The 24162-nt window shown below is 32.6% G+C and overlaps 4 protein-coding genes across 4 annotated transcripts; 3 read left to right on the forward strand and 1 right to left on the reverse strand.

The window, feature by feature from the left end:
* The first annotated feature begins 106 nt into the window (after window positions 1-106).
* Window positions 107-5880, forward strand: LOC125073564 (syntaxin-16). The gene is made up of 4 exons (XM_047684427.1): window positions 107-272; window positions 525-661; window positions 2009-2181; window positions 2511-5880. Exons 1-4 carry the CDS (start codon window positions 192-194, stop codon window positions 3137-3139), a joined length of 1020 nt encoding a protein of 339 aa, XP_047540383.1. The 5' UTR covers window positions 107-191; the 3' UTR covers window positions 3140-5880.
* A 489-nt stretch (window positions 5881-6369) lies between these two features.
* LOC125073383 (ubiquitin-conjugating enzyme E2 C) lies at window positions 6370-7375 on the reverse strand. The gene is made up of 2 exons (XM_047684191.1): window positions 7146-7375; window positions 6370-7073 (listed from the first exon to the last, which is right to left on the reverse strand). The coding sequence occupies exons 1-2, from the start codon at window positions 7343-7345 to the stop codon at window positions 6644-6646; spliced, it is 630 nt and encodes a 209-aa protein (XP_047540147.1). The 5' UTR covers window positions 7346-7375; the 3' UTR covers window positions 6370-6643.
* A 2860-nt stretch (window positions 7376-10235) lies between these two features.
* Window positions 10236-11436, forward strand: LOC125073379 (replication stress response regulator SDE2). Its single transcript, XM_047684186.1, has one exon. It carries the CDS (start codon window positions 10357-10359, stop codon window positions 11077-11079), a length of 723 nt encoding a protein of 240 aa, XP_047540142.1. The 5' UTR covers window positions 10236-10356; the 3' UTR covers window positions 11080-11436.
* A 6076-nt stretch (window positions 11437-17512) lies between these two features.
* LOC125073554 (beta-1,3-galactosyltransferase 5-like) lies at window positions 17513-23375 on the forward strand. The gene is made up of 6 exons (XM_047684415.1): window positions 17513-17519; window positions 20025-20202; window positions 20785-20968; window positions 21745-21964; window positions 22373-22495; window positions 22997-23375. The coding sequence occupies exons 1-6, from the start codon at window positions 17513-17515 to the stop codon at window positions 23296-23298; spliced, it is 1014 nt and encodes a 337-aa protein (XP_047540371.1). The 3' UTR covers window positions 23299-23375.
* The last annotated feature ends 787 nt before the right edge of the window (window positions 23376-24162 follow it).

The raw sequence follows: 24162 nt of genomic DNA on the forward strand, positions 1-24162 counted from the left end.
ATATTTATTTCTGTAGGTATTCTAATATGTAACATAAACCTTAATATTCATATATAAAGATCCGATTGTTGATGGGACTGTCAAAGTCAATCAATTTGTTTTTTGTCAAAATGATATTTTCGTGTGGCGATTGAGGATTATCAAAATAAAAATAGAAAATTAATTGTTTTCAATTCGAATTATTTAACAAAATGGTGTCACGAAGCTTAACAGAAGTTTTCGTGTTAATGCGAAATAATGCTATACACAGCAAGCATATATTTTCAGAACAGGTAGGTTTACAGTTATTGATTTAGTTTTTCAACTCTAATTTTGCACAAATACTTCAAAAGCTACTAGAGTTTTATAATTTAATTAATAATACACTATAAAATTAATTATAGTAAATTAATTTATTGGAACATAACGATTACAAAATTATTTAACATATATATAATTTAATAAAAGCATAATAAAATTTAACTTGACAATGATCTATGATCTTGTACTAATTACAAAGTGTTGTAATAATAATTTAACAATAGGCAAATGACACTGAGAGAGTAAGACTGATGAGATCAAATTCTCATGAAATGGAAGCAGGCTTGGAGCTTAAATCTGACTCCAATGCCCCACCACCTTGGAGTGACTCGTTAGAGGAGGCGCATTACATAGTTACGAGGTATGTGGAGCCATTTATATATGATGAAGCATAAGTTATTGATCCAGTAGGTACTTGTTTGATTAAGTGTGCAATTTCAACTAAAACATCTACAGAGAATATATAAATACTTGGTGTTCAAGTAAGTAAAATAATATATGCTTTGGGATGAACTTGACATTGAGTTGAGGTGTGTTTTGGATGATGGCTGAACATAATAATGTTATGAAACTTAATGTGTAAGTAGATTTGATAACGTACAATTGTGTGATATTTTGTAAAAATGTGTGTGGCCAGTGTATGCAAACTATGGGTCCAATTTAGCCAAGCACCACTGAGATTTTATGAGTTGGTGATTCATTTTAATTATAATATTTCCTCAATTAAGAAGGCAAACATTATCATATTTGTCAAGTTTTGTTGAATTCAAGCTATCATATATGTTACTGAGACTATAACTGAGTCTACTACATAAAAGTAGTATTTTTTCTTGGTGGTAGGCCTTTGTGCAAGCCTCTTTGGGTAGGTACCACCCACTCATCAGATATTTTATTCACAAACAGCAGTACTCAGTATTGTTGTGTTCCAGTTTTAACATAATAATCTTACTTTATTGGTGATGTATGGAATGGTTAATATTTCTTATCATGTCTATGGGCAGTAGTGAGCACTTACCGTGAGGTGACCCATTTGCGCCTCTATCTACTTATATCATGACACAAAGAATATATAATAGTACATATAAATTATGTTCAATATGACATGGAGAAGTATTTATAATAGGCATTGAGTCTTTTCTAAGTATAATATGGTTGGATTTAATCATATCTATAAGTGACACATGCAATAAAGTGGTTTTGTAAGTAATATTTATATTATATATTCGCTGAAATGTCATAGCTTTGTATTAATACAAGAAGTTCAACATATTGTCTTATTACTTAAAAAAATTTTTGTTTTTCTGACATATTTGGTACTAGTAACTCTTTTTTTTCTCTCGCCGGTAACATCCGTTATACATTTCTATATCAAATACAATTATAAATACTAATCAAAGACAATGACAATTTTTTAATGTTTGACATATTTCTAACATGAGTGTTACGTTTCATGTGTATTTTGATTTTAATCGATTGTAACCAATTTCCTAATATGTACATTAGCAGTCTGTAAATTTCCCACTGCTGAGCTAAGGCCTCCTCTCCCTTTGAGGAGAAGGTATGGATAAGGATGCATATTCCACCATGCTCCAATGCAGGTTGGTGGAATAATAATCTATAATGAATGTTAAAAGTAGCCATGACATGGAAGCTTAGGCCAGGAAACATTTAGACCGACTTCTTATTCCAGATTAAATTTTGCCCTCAGGTTAAGGACTAAGTTGTCAGAACTTCAGTCCCGTCACGAGCGACAGATCCGAAGGCCAGCTCTGGACGACAGCGGCGAACAGCAGCAAATTGACCGACTATCGGCAGAAATTGGCCGACTTTTCACTCAAGCTCACGCGCGAATTACAACTATCAAATCTCAGATACGACATGGTATGTTTTTTTTTAATTTTCTAACTATACTTAAGAAACAAACGAGAGGCCTGCGTGACTACAGGCACAAGAGACATAACTTTTTAGTTCCCATGATTGGTGATTACGTGTTCCAAGTTGGTGGCGACAATAGGAAAGGTTAATATTTCTTACAGCGTCAATGTCTATGAGCATTGGTGACCATTTACTGTCACGTGGCGCAATTACCTGTCCGTATTCCTATATCGTAAAAATATTATTAAAAAACAAAAAAAAGGTTACTATACGCGTTTTCCCAAGTTTTTAGGCATCAGATTTCCGACCATTATCACTGATTATATTTCTTCCAGGCAACAACAGCGAACAGAAACTAGCGAGTAACGTAGTTCTAGCATTAGTCACAATTCTTCAGGATCTGAGCATAACTTTCCGCACGTCGCAGTCGAACTACCTGAAATCCTTAACTTCCAGAGAAGAAAGATCGAACGCGTACTTCGACCTCCCAAACTTTGAAGAACTCAGCTTACAGGACAACGACCTTCTGCCAGGACTGACCAACAATCAGACAGACCTGTTATTCTCGCTACCGAGTACATCCGGTTCACAGAACTACGACGAGGAAAATTTAGATGGAATGTTCCAGAAGCAAGCGATGAGTCAAAAACAGCTCTTACTGATGCAGGAGGAGAACAGCAAGATGATTGAGGAGAGAGATGAGGAAGTTAACAAGATTGTCAAGTCCATCGTGGATTTGAACGATATCTTTAAAGATTTGGCGACTATGGTCCACGAACAGGGTACAGTTTTAGACAGGATAGATTACAACATTGAACAAACCCAGGTGCAAGTTCACGAAGGGTTCAAGCAGCTGCAGAAAGCTGAAAGGTATCAAAGAAAAAATAGGAAAATGCACTGTATATTTATACTAGGGATAAGCGTTTTTGTGATGGTAATTTTACTGATTATAGTAAAAAGTTAGCTCTTAATGCAATGGACATAAATCGTTTTGTCGCGTAGCAAGTTTTGTTTTGTATCGGCCGAGAAATTGCGAATTTTGAAAGCACAAACAACGCAAAGCACTTCTGTTAATCGTGTTAATAAATATTTAAATTTTATTCAATATTTCTGTTTTATATAAAAAATAAATTATTATTCTGTCTTTATGTTTGAAGCTGGCAACACTTATTAATTTTGTAGTTTACATTTACCTAGAATGTATTTGTGAGAATAAATTATAAGGTACGTGTACGATACAAAAGCATTATGTATTTGAATATGAGGATTTTTAAACAGACTGTAGTGTAGTTAGACAACAAAAAATATTATATGGAAACTATTTAGATCTAGTTAACGCTGGTTCACACTAGTTCGAGAGTCGTGGTCGATAGATGTCATCTATTCATCGGATTGAATTCAGTAATACTTCGACATAGTTTGTCTAATTAACATTATCGTTAAATTTGGAAATTGTTTTTATTCAGGAAAATTACTCGCATTAATTGCAGTTCTTCAATTTATACCATACAATCAGGCGTCATGACAAGTGTTAAACACAAACTTGCTTCAGATGCAAAGATTACGTTCGTACCGATAAAATATCCGGCAGATTCGATTTTTTAAAAAAATTTCGCCAGTCAATAGAAGCCGTTTTTATTAACTTGAAATGATGGGAAAATCGATAAAAAGAACTCGAATCAGTTGAAATACGATCGATGCGACCTTATACCCAATACGTGTGTCATCAGACCTCATGTGAGCCGACATAAACAGAATCGTAATATATATTCGATCTGGTTCAAAGTCATTCCTATTCTTAGATGTAATTAATTTTATATTAAGATTTATGACAGTTTTTTTTTATGTTATCGATGTTTCTTTCTCAATGTTTGGATTCCTATTAATAAGCTTAGTGAACTAAAACATGGCTGTATGTAATCGTTACTTTGCCAGTTGAATTTTTTACAGAAAAAAGGGAACTATCCGTATTTATAAAACCAAGGAATGTGCTCATCGATGTGAAAGCTTTAGTACAAGAGCCAAACTCGTACTTTTTTTTATTTATCTTGCAAAATTAAGTATTTAGCAAATTTTTGCCTTGTTTTGTGACGTCACAAGTTCTTTGAGATATTTTTTTAAAAGTAACTCGTTGAATTCAGGTTTTTAAAAGACCGCGCTGATCGTAATAGTAAGCTATTTGTCGCAATTTTAATAAAATTTTATTCTTTTAGATGAAATGTTATTCTTGTGTGTACCTGTAAATATTTTAGCAAACATCGGAAATGAACGTATTGTTACAAATTATTTTGGTTCCATTTGGTTCATTAGTTAACACTACCAAAAATTTTATCACAAACGAATAACAAAATGGCATTTCGAAGAACAACAATACTTGCGTTGCAACAAAAAGTCCATTACGATTAGTATATGGAACCATACAGAGCATTATAACACCTCATCGTGTTTATTTTTTCAATAGTAGTTTTAATTTATTTATTTTCGAAACGTATTTCAAAAAAGTAGTGATGACAATTTGTAAAAACGTTCTCAGCCATATATTCAGTCTGAAGTCTTACTAAACTTCATATCGGAAGACCACAATATAAAATAATGTTCCCGCTATTAAAATCTTATCAATTCAAATGGTATATTTATTAATCGTTGTATATTTATTTGGTTAGTATTTAATTCTTTAAGGCAGTTTTCTAGTCCTGATTGTTTTATTTTGAATAGACATAGCATTTAATATGATCTATTTAAAAAAAACATGACCAAAATTCGTTAAGTTATTCCATAGATAATAAGTAGTTAGGTATACAGATAATATAACATTAAAATTTTATTTATATTGAAAATGTGTTTTACGTAAGAGCTATTCATGTGTGTTACGCTGGTATCCCCTTGTACCCTTTCCTATTTACTTAACCCTCTAAAATAATCGTAAACACCATTGACCACAAATAAATATTCGTTAATGATGAATTAATAATGGGGTTACTTAGACGTTACATTATACTCCCTTTTCCCGTAATTATTGCGTGCGTGTCACATAAATAGCTCCTGAATAGTTTGAGCATGAGTGCCAATGATTAATGAGATAAAAAAAATTAACAACATCTACGGATTTTGTTATTTTAATTTGACTTATATATAGATAGAAAAAAATTGCAAAAATATTAATCAAGGCACCAATTCCAAGCCGTTCAAATTCCATTATTTGATCAGCTCTTTGTTAAAGTAAGAAATAAAGAATATTTAATTTCCTAAAGATCGGTTGATATGCTTAAATATATATAGTTAAATTTTTTTTTAAGTACAATCATTTTTTTAATCTATATTCTGAAGCGAATAAAATTGAATATTTCGATTGTATTGTCACGAGTACTAAGTGTATGTATGTGTGTATGTAACCAGTCAAATGGGTCAGACGAAACATTAAAATGAGTTCTTGTAAGTTCAAGATGCACACATATTAACCGCTAAAGTTTAATAAGTTAAGTCACACTAGGAAGTATAAATATATCAAATAAGTACATACAATTAAACTTTTGACAATTTGTTATAAATATTAAATGTAAAGGGCCTGTTTCTAAACGGAAAGTGCCTATAACTTAATGTGTGACTGTACTTTATACATTATTAATGTCTATATTGTTGTATGTCTATTTAATAAATTTAAATGAAACTTATGCATTACATTTATCATTATTTTATTAATTGAAACCAAAATATTCTTTCAGTGTATAATTGTGACTATTCCATTTTTACTTAAAACATTAACTGAAGAATTTCGACTCATTTTTAGTTCTCATAATAATGGAGTTGTGTTTAAATGGATTGATTAATAACCTCAGTGAAAATGCTGTAGTAATTTTTTTAATTTTAACATTTACTCAGCTGTGTTCATTTTAGTTTTTCTTTTATATCTTATTATATTTATTTCTTGTAATGAAGAAAATAGCTTGATTAACTTGTAACATGATATGATATAAACAGCGCTCGAGATTCTTATTTCAGTCAACTGATTTTTACCTATGTTTTATATTTGAAAAATAAGTATGTAATTATAATTGCTTCACAAATACCAAAGGTTTATACAGATTTACCTCTTTTTTATTCATAATGTTATTTTTTTTTTTTCTAGCATGATAAAAGGCAACAATATTACATATAAGGTATTAAATGAGTGATTAAAGAAAACAATTTATGGAATTGAACTAAATAATTGTATTTGTCAGTGATCTTAATACACACTCCTCAAAATCAGGTGATAAGCAATAGATCCAGAATTTAATAGTTTACAATAAATAAAAAAAAATTAAATGGAAACAATTTGACTTAAACAATATCTTTAGTTAGTCAACTTAGAATTTATAATCTGTAACAAATATGAATTGAATTAAACGTGCCAACACCCATCCAGTCATCACATTCACAACACAAAATATAATTGAACCCAACATCCTTCAGCCGACCAGTACTTGAACTATGAGTCTCTATGCTTATTGTAAAATTCATCTAAATATTTCTTATAGGCGGGCTGGTTGTTCCATAGATACGATGCTTGTTGATTTAAGGGGCTCTGTGTGTTGGGCTCGGCTAACAAGCTCTGTATCGATAATAAAACTGTACGGACGTCATAAAGAGCCGTCCATTTGTCTTTTAATATATCCAAACATATTGATCCACACCCGTCTACGTTGGGGTGAAAGCAAGGTGTCAAGAATTTTACTACAGGTGGTGCATAAGGATATGAATTTGGAAATTCCAGGGACAGTTTGTACTTGTGGCCCGCGTAAACAGTCTCCAGCGGACCGTTGATCGTACCGATCCATTTAAAAAGATTTTCACTTTCTGGAAACGCTGATATTCCTTTGTCTGCACATCGCATCAACTCCATAAGCTCCTTCTGCAATCTGTTAGAACGGGTACCAGTAAGTAACTTGCCAATATAAGGCATAATAGTTAATAAGTATGAAAAATCTTACCGTTTGCTCACAGCGTGATTATCCTTTAATTTTATGGTGTCCTCATTCTGTTTGGCGGGATTTGACGAAGACGCGTAATGAGGGTTAATGTTTTGAGCCATAATATTCCAAAAATCGAAATAAGATATCACTCGGTGTCTGTTAGGAGACGACGACTTCCTGTTAATTTTAAAAAGCTCAAATTTTATTGGATATTTCATTCGTTTGACAGCAAAGCACTAATGGCGTCAATCACCGAGCATAGACTATAAATATCCAGTGTTTAAAAATTGAAATGAACGTGTCAAGTAAATTTAAAATCAATAAATTTCATATATATTCTAAAAGTCCAAGCAATTGATTGATTGATTCAATAAAAAATTGCTACAAATATTTAATACTTTACTAGAATTAAACAAAATTATTTTTAGTAATTATTTATAATTTGAAAAGAATCGTAGATACTCTTCCCGTTCCGATTTCTTAGAGATAAAATGAGGTTTTTATGCCGTGATATTTGTAACCAATATATACCTTCGCTGTTGGATTTATTCGCCAGTATATATTTAAAATAGGGTTGCTCAGTATAATAAATATACTAGTCAATGGGCCAACTTGTTTTATAGCACTGGGGTCAGTGAAATTACACGGGTGAAATAAAAAAATCTTATTAAAAATGTACAAAATTAACAAATTACTGGTCAAGTGATGCCGTTGCATAAAATGTCAACGGAAAAATTAACAGATGGAGTGAGAGAGAGAGAGGAAAGATATACAAGCGATCGGTCTAGCAACTTAAGGAAATCTCTATTTTAATTTTAGCAAAGTTGCATTTCAATATTTCTTTTTGTATCCAATTATTTATTATACAAGACATTTTTTTACCTAAATATATAACCTGGTACCTTAAATAACTGGTTCAAATTGCAAAGTGTAAAAGGTAATATTCATTTATTTACAATGGGTAAATTTAATATGTTATTTATTTTCATAAAATAAAAATAAAACAGTCGATATTTTTTTTTCCAACATGTTAAGTATACACTGTAAGCTGTCTTTAATAGTTTGATTATACTAACTTCTGGAGACCTACAAATCTCACTAAAGATGTAGTGAGTGTGTTAAAAAAAAATTCAACAGTTCACTTCGAAAGCAACCAACACTTACATTCTCTTGGACAATGTTGTATATTAAGCTATATCTAAAAAATATTATGACATATCATATGATCACTCAAAAAATCATAGGTCTAATTATTGAGAAAAATAAAGCTTTTTCATCAGACAGATTTTTTTATTGAAACCACACTGTTGTAAATTATTTATATGTAACATATTTATATGAACTTTTTATAATTGTTTATAAAAATAAATAAAGTTATTAAAACTGTAATTTGATTTTATATTATTTTAAGTAAACTAATTATTTTTTAAGAATTCGTTTTCTTGATAATGTAATTGATATAATATACTTCATCAAATTAAAACTAGACTTCATGGGATTATTTTTTTACTTTATTTATTTTAGTACTTCCAAATATAGACATGATGTAAAACACAAAGATATTTCTTTGGATTTTTGTCTTACAATTATCATTTTTAATATATGATGGAACAGCTTACTCTGAGGATGACATTTAATTCCCCTAAAATAATATCTTTATAAGCAAGCAGAAAGACGGATTTTTTCTACTTTAATACCTAATTTTTCTTGAATTACTCGCAGAACCTTGTTTTCCTATTTCGTGTTTCACTTTTTATTTTAAAAAAAAAGTAATATCTGATACCCACTAAAAAAATGTTGAGGTACTCATTCCGCCTCTTTGGTGGGCATCACGGGTTCGTCTTCGCATGCTCCCGTAACGCCCTGATGGTTTATCAACTCATGTGGGCCTTCAATATAGAGGCATATTCTGAAAAAAACTGTGTCTATTTTAAAAATTACTATGCTTAATGTACTCTATATTTTTAAGAAATAAAATATTAAGTCAATGTCATGTAATTTTCGCTTGAACCACCCACAAATCAATTGTTTTGGTTTTCTCAAAAATGTTGGCATATATTATTATTACTGACCACTTTTTATGAGAGGTAATTGGCACGTTTAAAGCACGTCCTTTACCAACCAAAGTCAAAGTCAAAGTCAAAAATCTTTATCCAATATAGAAGTGTTTACACTTGCAAATTGATAGTCAAAAATCTACCACCGGTTCGGAATTTAGCACGGACCTGAGAAGAACCGGCGAAAGAAACTCAGCGGGATATATATATATTGTTTTTTTTTTCAACCACTTGACAGATCCACTATTGACAATATCAGCTTGGTTGGTAATATACGTTAGACATCGTTACAAGCCGGCAACGCATAGGCGTATGTCACCGTTATTCATCCCTCACGACGTCGATGGGTCCTGGGACCTTTGGGACGTGCCTATACTGACCCCTTAAGTACCATTGAACAACTACAGTATCAGAATTCAAATAGAAAACTGATTGAGTGTTCGTTTCTGAAGATTTATATTTATCAGTACTAAAACTGTATTCTTTAATCTTTTACTATTAAAGTTAAAGAATGATTTTTCTTATTTTATAAATAGAACCATCGCTTAATAATAGTTGGGAAAAAAAAACTTATGGATCTTTTATTATTTATATAATAAAATCAACAGATGTAATTTACATTTGGCTATTTTAAAATAATTTAATCCATCTATTTGCTTAATGAAATTGTAATAAACAATGATGTTAATCTAAATAGAAAACGTAGTACGGGTATAAAACATAATAAAAAATTAATAGCAAACTTTCACTTTCTTTTGTGCTTTAGATGTTCAATTATGCGTGAAATTGGGGTGAACGGTAGATGATATGGTTACAGTTTGAATATTGTATAAAAGTTTCGAACAGCTATTATAAACCTCCAGTATTTGTAAAGCTTTTAGTGTAAACGAATAAATTTCAATTAAACAAATAATTTAGAGGAATGATGCAGACAGTAAGTACCCACTTTTTAATTTTTAAAGATTTACACGGTTCTTTTACGGATTTTATGTGATTTCGTATCTGTGTCTTTTCTCGTTGATATTGTCATTAGGTCATGTCATGTCTGATATCTCACGTCATGTTATGTTATTTTATTAATTGTCAATTGTTTGTGGAGATATAATACGTCTGCAATTTGTTTTGTGATTATTTTAAATACTATTAGTAAATAGTTATATACATTTTCTATAATGGCTTCTACAATTTACTTTGAAAATCATATGTTGTCGAATATTCAGTCCACGGACGTATCAGATTTGAAGAGCATTATTTCATCACAATATGGTGTTCATTCCGACGATTTATTCGTTGTTATCAATGGTAAGAAAGCCATAGATGAATCGAGTTTGCTGAATAGTAATAATGTCGTCAGAATTTTCACGAGACTCGTTGGTGGCAAAGGCGGATTCGGATCTATGTTGCGAGCCATTGGCGCTCAGATCGAGAAAACCACAAATCGGGAAGCGTGTCGAGATCTTTCCGGGAGACGGTTACGTGATATCAACGAAGAGAAAAGATTAAGAAAATGGTTGGAGGGACAAGACGAGCGCGAGCGGGAGGCTGTTGAAAGGAAACAGAAAAAGTTGGAGAGGTTAATTGCTGAACCAAAGATTAAAGTAAACTTAAACCCAGAGTATGAAAAAGAGCGTGAAGAATTACCTGAACGTGTAAGTGCAGCCGTGGATGCTGGCTGGCAAGCAGCAGGGTCATCAAAGGAAGGTACGAAGAGGAAAATAGAAGATAACCAGAGTAAAAATAAAAAGAAGCCCAAGTTGTGGATAGATGCTGAATTATCGGACTGTTCGTCTTTAAGCGAAGATGAAGAGGAAGAACTCAAGATAAACACCGCACAAACTGTTTCGACGGACAGTGGAAATGAATCTGACAGAGTATCGGAGTGTAGTAAAGCCTAGTATACATAGTAATTAGATATTGGACTTAGGATATTTAAGCTGTCATAGGTCATTAGTCTGAAATGTACATTTAGGTTTACTTAAATTATCTATGAATATATGAATACCGAGTTATTGTAACTCATATTACTTCTATAAAGTGTGACTACAATAGCTTCTTTTATATTTCAAAATGTAAAACTCGGACTTTCTGTGGACTTGGTGTCATAATAATAATCTCCATAGCCTACAGATACAACATTGTTTTGCTATCAAATATCACGTAATCGCTAAATACATATTGAATAATAATGTAAATATGAGTAAAATACATACTTAACAAATATTAAAAAAAATAAAATTAACTGTAACATCTTAATAATTAAAGTAAATGTATTTAATGTAAGTTAACAAATTTAATGTTTTTAATTTAAAATAAATTAAACATTCTTTTATCAAACGATCCTTAAAAGAATAATTTTTATATTGCATTATATTGAACCTGTCTTAATTTTTTAAATTATATTCAATGTTTGTAAGATAAGACTCTTATAGATGTAATTGATTTTGTAATATAGGGTTAATTATTAAATCTAAGTCGAGATTTCGTTTAGAAAGAGAAATATTCATACTTAGATACTTTCTTAACTATTAAATTACTTATAAGGCTGTTAATAATGATATAACCGTATTTCTTTATATATTCAATCTTAATATTTTGAAGACAAATTTAATTGCTTCGGCATTTCATACAATATTATTTTTATATTATGGATACTTTTTCCAATTTTGTAGTAATATGTTAGAAATAAATTTAAATTCAGCTCGTTTAAATTCTTGAAATTTTAATGTTTTATGTAAGTCGCTAGGCATAGTATGTCCTTTTTGTTGCTGTCATACAATCTAACTTTGTCCACCATAAAATAACATGGGTGTCGAAATTGTTCAGAATGGCTTGAAGAAACAGATGTTAAAACTGTACGACTTGGTATATCTTTATATAGTTTAATATTATTCCTCTATACATATGTGTGAACTTCTTAACAACAGGATTGACTTTGATGAATATATTTGTGTATGTTAGTGTGACTGGATGGTTTAGATAGTAGGAACAGTGACAGAAAGTTTATTATTTCTTATTTGAAAGTCCGGGACAGGCAACTAGTACATACATAACTAAATGTTTGGTTCATTGTGATCAACATATAACTACAGTTACAGCTTTCAAAATGAAAAAACTGCCACTTAAATCATAATTTGTAAGGAGTTTTAATGTAAGATTATAAAATAAAGTCAGTTTAATTATAATTGTTTTTGTTTTCCTTGATTAGGAATGAATCATTTAGTTTTGATAAAAAAAAAAAACGATAACATTTTATATGTATTAAAAAATATATATTTTTTACAGAAAATGCTTTGGTGTACCCTGTTTCTTTTATCCCTCATGGCTTTGGTCGCGACCAGACCTCAAGAATCGGAGTATGATGATGGAGAAGAAAGAGCTGATGACAGAAAAGGTTTTTTTTTTTTAATTTTGTCGGTAGGCGAAGGGGAATGTAGGCCATCTGGTGGTAAGTGGTCACCACCAAACGTAGACATTGATGCCTTAAGAACATTTAACCATACCTTAGATCGCTAATACGCCACTAGTTTTACGAACTAATATATTACGTTCCAACTGCCTTTAGATACAATGGCGTACTCACCTCACCAATTTTATTTAAAAAAAAATGTACCTTGCGTTTGCTATCATATCGAGCTTATTTAAACTTTTGCATCTTTCAAAGGATACCTAGACGGTTAATATTATATAATACTTTACGTAATAATGCTCGTACCTGTACATTATTAATATTATACATAAAATCGACATTATTTTCAGATGAGGTAGGCCGCGTTCAAATTAAGGTTTACCGAGGACCAACTAAGCATGATGGATACGCTCCGTGGGGCTTTTGGGTAAAGCAGCCATCTGACGAGGATTAGAGAATATGCTATATTTTTCTGGCAGACAAGATTACTACCTGCTTAAAAATATTAAAAAAAAAAAAAAACAGGGTACTAAAATATTAGTTAAATGCTCTATTTTTTGTTAAAATTGTTTTTGTTTATAATATGAAAAAAGGTTATTTAAGTTAAATAAGGCTTAGTATAAAACATTCTTATAATAATGAATGAAAAGTAAAACATATATTAATTAATATAATATTTTTAATTAGTTAGTCGTTAATAGCTGATGGAATGGTGAACCACCAAAGATTATGTAATAGAATATAATATTTTTGTCTACTATAATTTGTATTAAAATAAAGTTTTTTTTTCTTATCTGCATTAAATTGATTTTAATATACTTAGATTATTTATAATAAAATATCCATGCCATCTATTATTTGATTAATTTTATTAATATGTTTTTATAGATGTAAAACTATATTAGAAAAAAAAAAAATAACAATGTGGACAGTGGACACGACCATAAACCTCTAACCATAATAAAATATACCTAATGATTTTGATTTTAAATTAAATCAATCAGTACAAATTGAGAAGTCTATTATAATAAAATTATTGTCTTTGAATGACATTAAAACTGTCAATTTTAAATATAATGTTTTCAAACGATGATTGATTATTTAAATAAATTTAATATTAATTTAGTGAATAATTAATGTGACTTGGCTGAATAGTGACCATTAAATACACAAAATTTATATTACAACAGTATTTATGTAAAAGGTAAACAATCTAACTTTTTAAATACCTTACGTATTCGCGCTCATTTTTACAGCTTTAAGGGGGAAGAGACATGGGGAAACTTATGAATTCAACCCGTTCTTAGTCAATAATTAGTAAAGCAGATTGTAGACGTTTAAAGCGTATATAAAACGCGAAAATTAACTTTTGAATTACGTTCAATCACATAATTTTATTTATCGAGACCGCGGATCTACACACAGCGCAAGTGCCCTCCATCCAGTAGGATCAATGACCATTGACCAGGTGAAGGTGGTGAGAGAATGGGGAAGGCGGGGAATGGGGAGCTTCGACTGCCGATTGATGTATTGATTGACATTTTTGGAATTGGGATTTCATATTGGCTCGTTTATGTAGGACACGTTACCGATCATTTTGTCCTATTATCGCTCATGATTACGACAAACATTTTTTTTCTTAGTTATATCCAAGATAGACAAGAACGTTAATTTTAATTTTAAATAGTTTGTCCAAATACTGGTAAGAGTTACAACTAAAGTTCGCTGCAGCGCTAATCTTCCTCATGTCATTTGATCAATCAATTAAAATATACAGCGCGTGATCGCTTATAGAGAAGTTTCCTTGCGACCAAAACGTCGTAAGCGCCGGAAATTTCATGACTCTTACGCTTTTCGTTCAACGAAGTATAACAAGATGTTATGATTTAGCCGTAGGGTGGCGTTGTATTTATATTATATGTATTCTATTGTGGTATTACTATATTATTAGTTAGGTTTTTAATTGCTTGAACAACAAGTAATTTAATTTAAGTATTGATTTGTATTTAAGTATACATATTATTAAGGTTATATATATATATATATATTTTGAAGGTTATATTATCTTATTTTTAACGTTTATTTTATTAAAAGAAATAAAAACTGTGAATGTATTAATTTGTAAGTGATTTAGTAGTAGTACAGTATGCAGTTCAGTCGAATCGAACGGAGTGAGTATTTCGATAATCATATCTAAAGTTTACAACATATCTACGACTACAGCTATCTTAGAAGGAAACGGAAACACAATGACATTGTTTACACAGATCACCTTTCGTCTGTTTTTTTTTTTATCGAATTTGGGCGTCGATAGATAAGACCCAAAAAGATAATAGATAAGAAAATATATCGACAGCTTTAGTTTATAACGTCAATAGTCATGGTTGAACACTTAAACGGCAAAGGGAATTTAAATCCAATGAATGTGGGGCTTTAAACGTATTATGCGAATATTATTATTGAGTTATTAGTGCATTTTTTTTTTCGGAAACTTAGTATATATATACTGTTTACGGTGGATTCTCGTGCAGGCACATATTGGTATGTATAAACTAATAATTCACGTGGCTTTGTACATTAGTTATATATTCTGTAACTTTATAAGTTATCTGTGTTCAAGAAAACGCAGCGTTTTAGTGTTAAAGACAAATTAACAAATATATATCCTATTTATAGTATGAGGGACTTAATCTAGCGTTTATTAGAAACGACGTCCTTAACGTTCAAAAAGAGAGCAATTAATCCGTTCGTTTTCAAAACGAGTAATAAATTATAGGTGCAAAATAAAATACAGATAAAATAGAAAATTTAAAATACGTTCTAAATAATTAAAATGCAATATATATATTGTCGTTTAAATGAACGCAACTGTAGAGTGCTTGATATCAGTTTTTTTCCTAAGCGTGACAATGTTTAAGACTGCCTTTGAATATTGTGGACACTCGTTTTTTGTTATTTGGTGTACAAGATAGTATAGTTATTGTTAGTAAGATATATTCATAACAGTTAGTAGCGTTAGGTTTACATATTGCAACATAAAATATTAATACTTTTATAATTTAATAATATTATAATTTAAGTCGAGTAGTGTTTACACCGGTTTTCATGGGTACGCCACTCCGAGGTCCCGGGTTCGACTCCCGGCCGAGTCGATGTACAAAAAGTTCATTAGTTTTCTATATTGTCTTGGGTCTGAGTGTTTGTGGTACCGTCGTTACTTCTGATTTCCATAACACAAGTGCTTTAGCTATTTAAATTTGGATCAGAGTAATGTATGTGATTTTGTCCAATATTTAGAAAAATAAACACAAATACTATACCACTTGATACTATTTGTATAACTAGAGACCCGTCTCGACGGTGCGTTTTTTTATTCACTTTATACATATATTGTGTTAAATATACTTTTAGAATTTTGTGGGTACTCAGACGTCGTTGAAAATGAATCGTTATATTATGTGAATAAAAAACAGTAATTGAATCATGAATCAAAATTTAAATAAATTTAATTCAAGTAGGGGTTTACGGACATTTTTCAATCGACTTTTTACGGAATTGTGTTAAATGTTAAGTTACCACCGGTTCGGAAAGTCGATTGCACCGAAAAGAATCGACAGCAAAATTCAGTAGTAGTGTTTTTCAATAATCCTGGATGTATTTAATTAATGATCCCGGTTATGTGTACACTCATCGTGTGTATGAACCCGCGGTCTATACATAGTGTCATGAATATATTTATTATTAACTCTTGTATAAAGACGTTTGTACTGGAGACAATTTGCTAATGATGTAGCGCGCGGAACATTATATTACAGCTACAAAAGCGAATACGAATCAATTAAATTAAATGCATATTCCCGTTATTGCGATACGACGCGTCTATTTGTTGTTTCGTCAAAAGTGCTGTCACTTTATTAATTACTATTGACGCAAAAAGCCATTAAACTAAGAATTGAATTACTATTGACGTAAGTGTTCATTAATATTTGTATTCGCTGTATTGCTCCACTTTATTGTTCCGCGCGCTCCATGCGCCTTTTGTTTTATAATCTGAGAAAACGTGTCGATAAAGATTAAGCATAGAATACACATGCTAAGTAAAAGGATGGTAGTTTGAAAGAGATACTTTTTGATTAAAAAACTGTAATCATTAGGTCAGCACCTTGGGAACTAAAATGTTATGTCCCTTGTGCCTGTAGTTACACTGGCTCACTCACCTTCTAACCAGACTGGAACGCAACGATACAACGTATTGAGATTTGGCCGTAATATATGTGATCGGCGGTACCTACCCAGACAGCCCTACCACCAAAAAAGTTTTTATAGTTTTTCAAAGATTCCATCCGACACACTTATATGATAGTCAAGTGGTGCTTTGTTGGATTCGTATTCGCGATTTTTAATATTAAGCCACGTGCTTCATCTGTTGGGAAGCCTCAGCTCTCGTTACAAGAAATGAAGTATAACTTTTTACAGCATGTGTTCCAGGCGTTATGATAATTTGTAAACACTGTACTGTTGTTACGTTTCACTCAGTATTGTACGATGTCTGTGTGGTGGTGTTGTGTTATAATTATCAATATTCCCTTTGGCGGTTATATTCATTAATGTTATATTCTTTGGTAATTTACTACCACAGCAAAAAACTGGTGAATTTTTGGTTATTGTGATCGCCTTCAACTTTTTTAATTGCTTCCGTAATGTGCGGAATCCGTTGCAATGCTTGTTTAAGTTTAAATGTGTTTGTAAAGTATTATCGGTTACGACTTGCGCTAAAATGATGCTATTTTCTTACATAAATATATGTATTTACGCGTATCAAAAGTCATGGGAACTAGCGTTGAGTGGAGGAGAATAACGTGGATGGTAGAACAGCTCCTTTATAGCAAAATATCCATTGTTTCAAGGCGGAGTCTAGTACCATGCCCGGTGACGTCGTACAAGCCAGTAGAGGCCATTACATTACATTATCAGGAGAGAAAATTCTGTTATGCTATTAACTGGTTGCCGCCCCCGATTTGGCTCGCGTATATATGGAGTTAAAGCATTTTTCATACCGAATTTCATAAAATTCAGTTCAGTAGTTTGGCCGTGAAAGAGGAACAGATAGACAGACAGACAGATTGAGTTCCTTTCGCATGTATAATATTAGTATCGATAAAAAAATCTTCAAATGTTAGTTGTAATAACTCAATCATTTAAAGTTAGAGAATAAACTTTTTGTTTTCTTGATTTATAATATAATAAAATAATATACCGTTATGTGGCTTATCAATAAGACATACAAGTATACATATATATGCTATCGCGTATATATCTGTTGAGATCTATATATAAAGCTTACTTAAAGTTTTCACAGTAGAAACGTATTCTCGTTAAAGGTGCCATATTCACTAAGAGCATTTGCGTGTAACGCTAACATTTCAGACAAGATCAGACAGTTGTATGAATGAATATCATGAACATCAGGAGGTTTCTCCACACATTCATCATATTATATTTTATATAAATCATGATTAAAATTTCCTATGGCGCCAATGTCTATGGCATGGGTGACCTGTTTTCATAAGGTAGCGCATTTGCCAGTCAGTCTAATAATAAAAATAAGAATAATATTTCAGTGCATGCACTTGTAATGTTACAGCTTCGAACATTACAGTTGTGAGTACAGACAGTGCGCAATACCAGTAATGTAACACAATAGTCTCGGTTGTATCGTCCTGCAATACCACAATAAATACTAATGGTAGAAATGTTTGTGAACTGTTATATTGCCAAGCCATTTAGGATTTAAACTGGCAAACGATTTTAAAGCTTTTCGTAAAATACTTCAACAAATAGAATTCAAATATTCTGGAACTCGATCTGCACTAATTCGTAATAGGTGTTCCGAAAGGATGTTTTCCAGGTCCTTATTTATTTTTGGTATATGATAGTGATCTCCCTTTGTTAGTTAAAAGAATAGTAAGCAAAATATGACGATGCAAACAATATATTATTATTGGCACACAAATTCTAAGAAAGTAAAGTATCTACGAATCACCGTAAACTCCAAACTGAAGTGGAATCTCCTCATATCGTCCCTAAAGGGAAGAGTTCCACAGGATAGTTAGAAAAGTTAGACAACTATATATCAATTCGATTACGAAGGCGGGTATGAGTGACGCTCGTCCTTATAAGATGTTTTTGATAATAATTGTGCGTCTACGTGAGTGAACAGGTCTATAGCTGATATTTATACTGTATAATTGAATACTTAGATGATTTTCGTTTTAAAATGTATTATTTCAGATAAATGGGTGACAATAGCGCGCTTTGTTTACAATATTTGAGTAAGTATTTTAAGTACGTTTTTTTTGTCAAGTTATAAACACTTTAGAAAAATACTTCAAGTAATAATTTCCAATGACGAACCGTTAATGATCATTGCATCTTAGTATGAGTACCATTATCTAAATCCTCACCTCTTCCGGTATTAAAGAGAAGGTTTAAAGTTTATTTCACCCGACTTTATATGGCGCATTGGGTATACGTGATACAGAATAATTCATCTCGACACGTACAGGTTTTCGCACGAGTACTTGCATCGCCGAGTACGATGATATTAAAAACACAAATTGTAAGTTATAAAGCATTTCAAAGCTGAGCCGATTTGCTGGTTTCATCCCGAATTTTAAGTCAAATTTAAGTTTCAAAAAATATAAATTATTTTCTACGACTATTTTACCAATTTTAAAACAACATATTATTTATTTAAATAGGCTCTAAAAATCACTTTTGAATCAATGATACGAAATGCAACAAAGAGTATTAAATACTGGCTTATGCTTGTTTACTATATTCAAGAAACAATTCGTTTTGCTTACGGATAGTATAATTATCTACGAGTCGTACTTCAGAAGCTACCTATAACAGTAGTATGTAGACACATAATATTATAGAGTTTCAAAAAACGGGTCAATCAGACAATTCTTCTATCCGTAAGCCAAGCCAAGGTCCAAACGAACCTACTTTATTCTTTTAATAAGTTTAGTATTATTGTTAAAAAATTTAGATTTTTTTTTATTATTATTTTTTGCGGACGAGCAAATGGGCCACTTGATGGTATGTGGTCTCCACCGCCAATAGACAATGGCGCTGTAAGAAATATTAACCATTCCTTACATCGCCACCAACTTTGTTGAACTAAGATGTTATGTCCCTTGTGCCTGTAGTTTCACTGGCTTACTCACCCTCAAACCCGAAACACAACAATACTGAGTACTGCTGTTTGGCGGTAGAATATCTGATGAGGGGGTGGTACCTACCCGGACAGGCTTGCCCTAAGACCTACCACCAAGTATTAACGTAGTTTGGTGGAGAACGTTTCACAAGTTTCGTTTTTAAGAAACAAATATAGACCACGGTTACACTAATATGACATTTTTCCACTAGTTCCACGTAAGAAAGGTATAATGATTCGGCTAGCGTTCATAACATTGACACTATCGTCTCTGTTGTCCGCGTGGTGGCTGGCCGGCGTCACAGGCGAGGCGTTACTGCCGCCTCTTCCCATTCAGCAGCTGGACCATTTCAGATTCAACAGGAATTTGAAGAGCTACCTCGATAAAATGTAAGATGATTTGTTTTGATATACAAAATATTTCATATTTTTATTTTAAGCATGAGTCCTAACACATCAAGTTTGGCTGGATTAATCTAAGCTGTGTATCCATTCAAATAATTTGAAAAATTAAGTATGTTAAATATTTGTACTAATCTTAGTGCTGGCTTGACTACCTGCATATATCCTTTTATAATCGAACAAACCTTGGATGTTAATAGAGTAATCTAGTAACACTCTTACACTAATATATCTTTATTTATAATTTAACACTATTCTACTGAGCCAGTGGTTAGAACGCGTGCATCTTAACCGATGATTTCGGATTCAAACCCAGGCAAGCACCACTGAATTTTCATGTGCTTAATTTGTGTTTATAATTCATGTCGTGCTCGGCGGTGAAAGAAAACATCGTAAGGAAACCTGAATGTGTCTAATTTCAACGATATTCTGCCCCATGTGTATTCCACCAACCCTCATTGGAGCATGATGACGTGGACAACGGTGACTTACATCAGGTGTCTCAGCCTCATCTTTTGCGCTCCTATTATAAATTAATACGTTATTTATCTTTGTATATACTCTTTGCAGTGACGTTCTCATCGAACCGTCGTCCACAGTGTGCTCACAGAAAAAGGATATACCAGTTTTAGTGTTAGTGACGTCATCGCCATCTCGCTTCGACCATCGAGAGGCGATTAGAAGCACGTGGGCGAAGCATCTACCGACATACTTCATAATGGGTTTGAATGGACCTTCTGTGGAAGATTTGATGGTAAGTGAAGTGCCCCTTATCACTTACATAGTGGTAGAATCGTGAAAATGTCTACAGGCAGCGGTGACCACTTATCATTAACTGATGATAAGTTCGCTGTTTTAACGAAAAGACCGCCTGTTGGACCTCATGCAACTTTTGTAAATCCTCATATATATTTTAGTTTTCGGAGTGTAATAAGGAATATCGTCTCCGACCTTTCCCTCTATCTCTCTCTCTTTTTCTATCTCTCTCTCTCTCTTGTTATGGTTTTTGCAAGGGATGTTAAGAACAATTTTAATTTTCATTGAATACTTCGCAAAAGTTGTTAATTTATTTTTGTAACGTCACAATATATGCTAAGTCGAGCCGAGTCGAATCGAGCCCAGCCAAGCCAAAGCAAAAACCAAAGCTATGCTACGACAGTTAGTGCTAGAATTGCCAAAAATCCGATCCGAAAATCCGATCATATAGTGAGAGGATTTGAATACCTGAACCATATTTTTCGGAACGTCATCCGCTAGTTTATGCAAGAGAGACTGTTGCCGATGGCAACCGTAGTGACAGAAAAGAGAAGAGGGTTGTCGCGATAGCAACGGATCGGAAAAGATTATTGTATAAGCATAAAAGATTAATAATGAAAAATATATATAACATAATAGTTATTGCCTCACGTTTCATTTTATTGTGTCTGTTATTTGATATGTAACATATTGAAGGCAACTTTGTTCCAACCGTGCCGTTGGACACCTCTCACTTTTTCTATTTATATTATTCGACCATTTTTTGTCGCTCAGGTAGATAATTACGTAGAAGCAAAGAAGTATAGTGATGTTATTATATACAATTTTCAAGATCACTACCAGAACTTGACCCTGAAGACCGCGCTCATGCTCAAATGGACATCGAAGCACTGTCCCACGGAACTAATGCTGTTCAAGACCGACGATGATGTGTTAGTGAACCCTTGGATGATGAAGCGGGTCTTGGAGGAGACGTCCGGGAGTGATCTTGTAGGTAATTGCCTTTCGATCCTACTTGTTTTTAAAGTACCTTCAAAATTATGATGCAGTAACAGCTTGTAAATTTACCCACTGCTTGGGTAAGGTCACAGTTTGAGGAGAAGATTTGGATCATATTCCACCATGCTGCTCCAAAGATAGAATTTCTTTAAAATTAGACACATGCAGGTTTCTCATGAAGTTTTCCTCCGTCGCCGAGAACGAGAGGAATTATAAACACAAATTAAGTATGTGAAAATTTAGTGGTGCTTCATCTAACCACTGGGCCATCTCGGGTCCTAGAAATAAGGTAGGACGTATTTACTCAGTAGTGCCCATTAGTGCTTTTTTAAAATTTGAGAATTTTCTGACATTATCTGCAAAGGTGCAGTTATTTTAGATTTTTGGTGGCTAATTTTTTCAGGATACAGGAAAATGAACAACTACCTTCACCGCGACGAATACAGCAAGTGGTACTCGCCGCGGTGGCTGCATCGGCAAGACTTCATCTCCGAGTATCTCTCTGGGACGGGATATCTCATAAATGGTAAATATTTACGCCGTCTGATATTTATAAAGATAAAAGAAATTGTTCATTGATTACATTTTAATGCCTTACTACAATTACGCTCGGTATATATTTATTTTATTTAAAGTAGGAAGTCAGATAGGCAAATAGCCTGCCTACTCTGGGAACTAAGATGGTATACTTTCATTGTTCTTCATTGACATAGTCTGTGATTAAAATCGTAGATAAGACTAACTACTGAGTTTCTTGCCGGTTCTTGGTAGAATCTACTTTTCGAAACGGTAACATGACGATTGAAAAGAGAGATTATGAGTCTACTTGAATGTAATGAATGTATTTACATTGGCTCACTCGCCTTTGAAATCGGTACACAACCGTATCGAGTATTCATATTTGGCGGTTAAATATATGTACGTACCCAGACGGACGCGCTGACTACTTCCTATCTTCACTCCGCCATTAAGAAATTCCTTTCAGAAGGATCCAGTAACAATTATTGTCATATTTGCTCATTTTCAGGTAAACTTATCAAGAAGATTCTAGAGACGGCATTTGAGGTGCCGATGATAAATTTAGAAGACGTCTACTTCACTTATTTAGTGTCTAAGCTGAAGTTGGGTCTCGAGTTGACCCATGATCACAGACTGAGCCCCTATAAGCCCCTGTTGAGCTTGGGCTGCTTGTACGCGGGGCTGGCGTCAGCTCACAGTCTGACGCCCGAGGAGATGCTGAACGTCTGGCCGAGTGTCGAAGACCTGGGAGCGAAGAGTTTCTGTGACCGTTTTGTTAACACGTACTGGAATGAGTGGCTTTTGTATTGATTTCTTGGCACATTGTATAGCCCCCCCCCCCTCCCCCCACATTAGTGTTTCAATCGTTGTGTTAACTGTGTTTACGTCATAAATTTGATTATTTATTGTCTATGGGATGTTCCCTACCAGAGAGTAAAGCACGAAAGTTTGAAGGATGCATAAAATTTAAGAGTTACATTAAGTTATTTACGTTTGCAAGATGTTACGGACACATTTTTAAGTTAAAAAGCTATTTTTTCCCGTCCGAGTAGTAGTACCTATCCGGCAATAGAGATTAAATAAGTTTTAGTTACGTTTTATTTTTATAATTGACTTATGTAAATATTAATTAAGTACCTAGTTTAAATGAGTCTGTGTTTATAATTTGGCGGTGAAGGAAAACCTGCATTTAATTTACATAAAAAGCGTGGTGGGAACCGTCCCCTTCAAAAGGGGACTTAACCCAGCCGTAGGACATTTAAATTGTCTGGACTTTAGTGTATGTACTTTTTGATCTCAATATTTAGATTCCTATGTAATGTTATTTATATCTTAGTGTTGTAAATATAAGAAGTAAATGATTATTTTTGACATAAGAGATGTATAATTTTTTTAAATATTTCTATTTAAACAAATAAACAGTTTGCTCAAATGATTCGTTTTATTTAATCTGTATTGCAGTCCTGTGTCGTCATGTTTGGACGAGGTTCGAAATGGCGGACAAAATGGCGGAATGCTCACTTATAATATTATGATTGAAAATTAGTTTTTGTGATAAAATTTCACGTCTTAATTACTCTACTGTAATTTCGGTAGTTTAACATGACAAAATAAAATCACGTTTTATAATAATTCTCCGACAAATATATTTTTCAATAATTTCCAATCTCATTA

Source organism: Vanessa atalanta, chromosome 24 (assembly GCF_905147765.1).
Source record: "Vanessa atalanta chromosome 24, ilVanAtal1.2, whole genome shotgun sequence".
NCBI classification, from domain to species: domain Eukaryota; kingdom Metazoa; phylum Arthropoda; class Insecta; order Lepidoptera; family Nymphalidae; genus Vanessa; species Vanessa atalanta.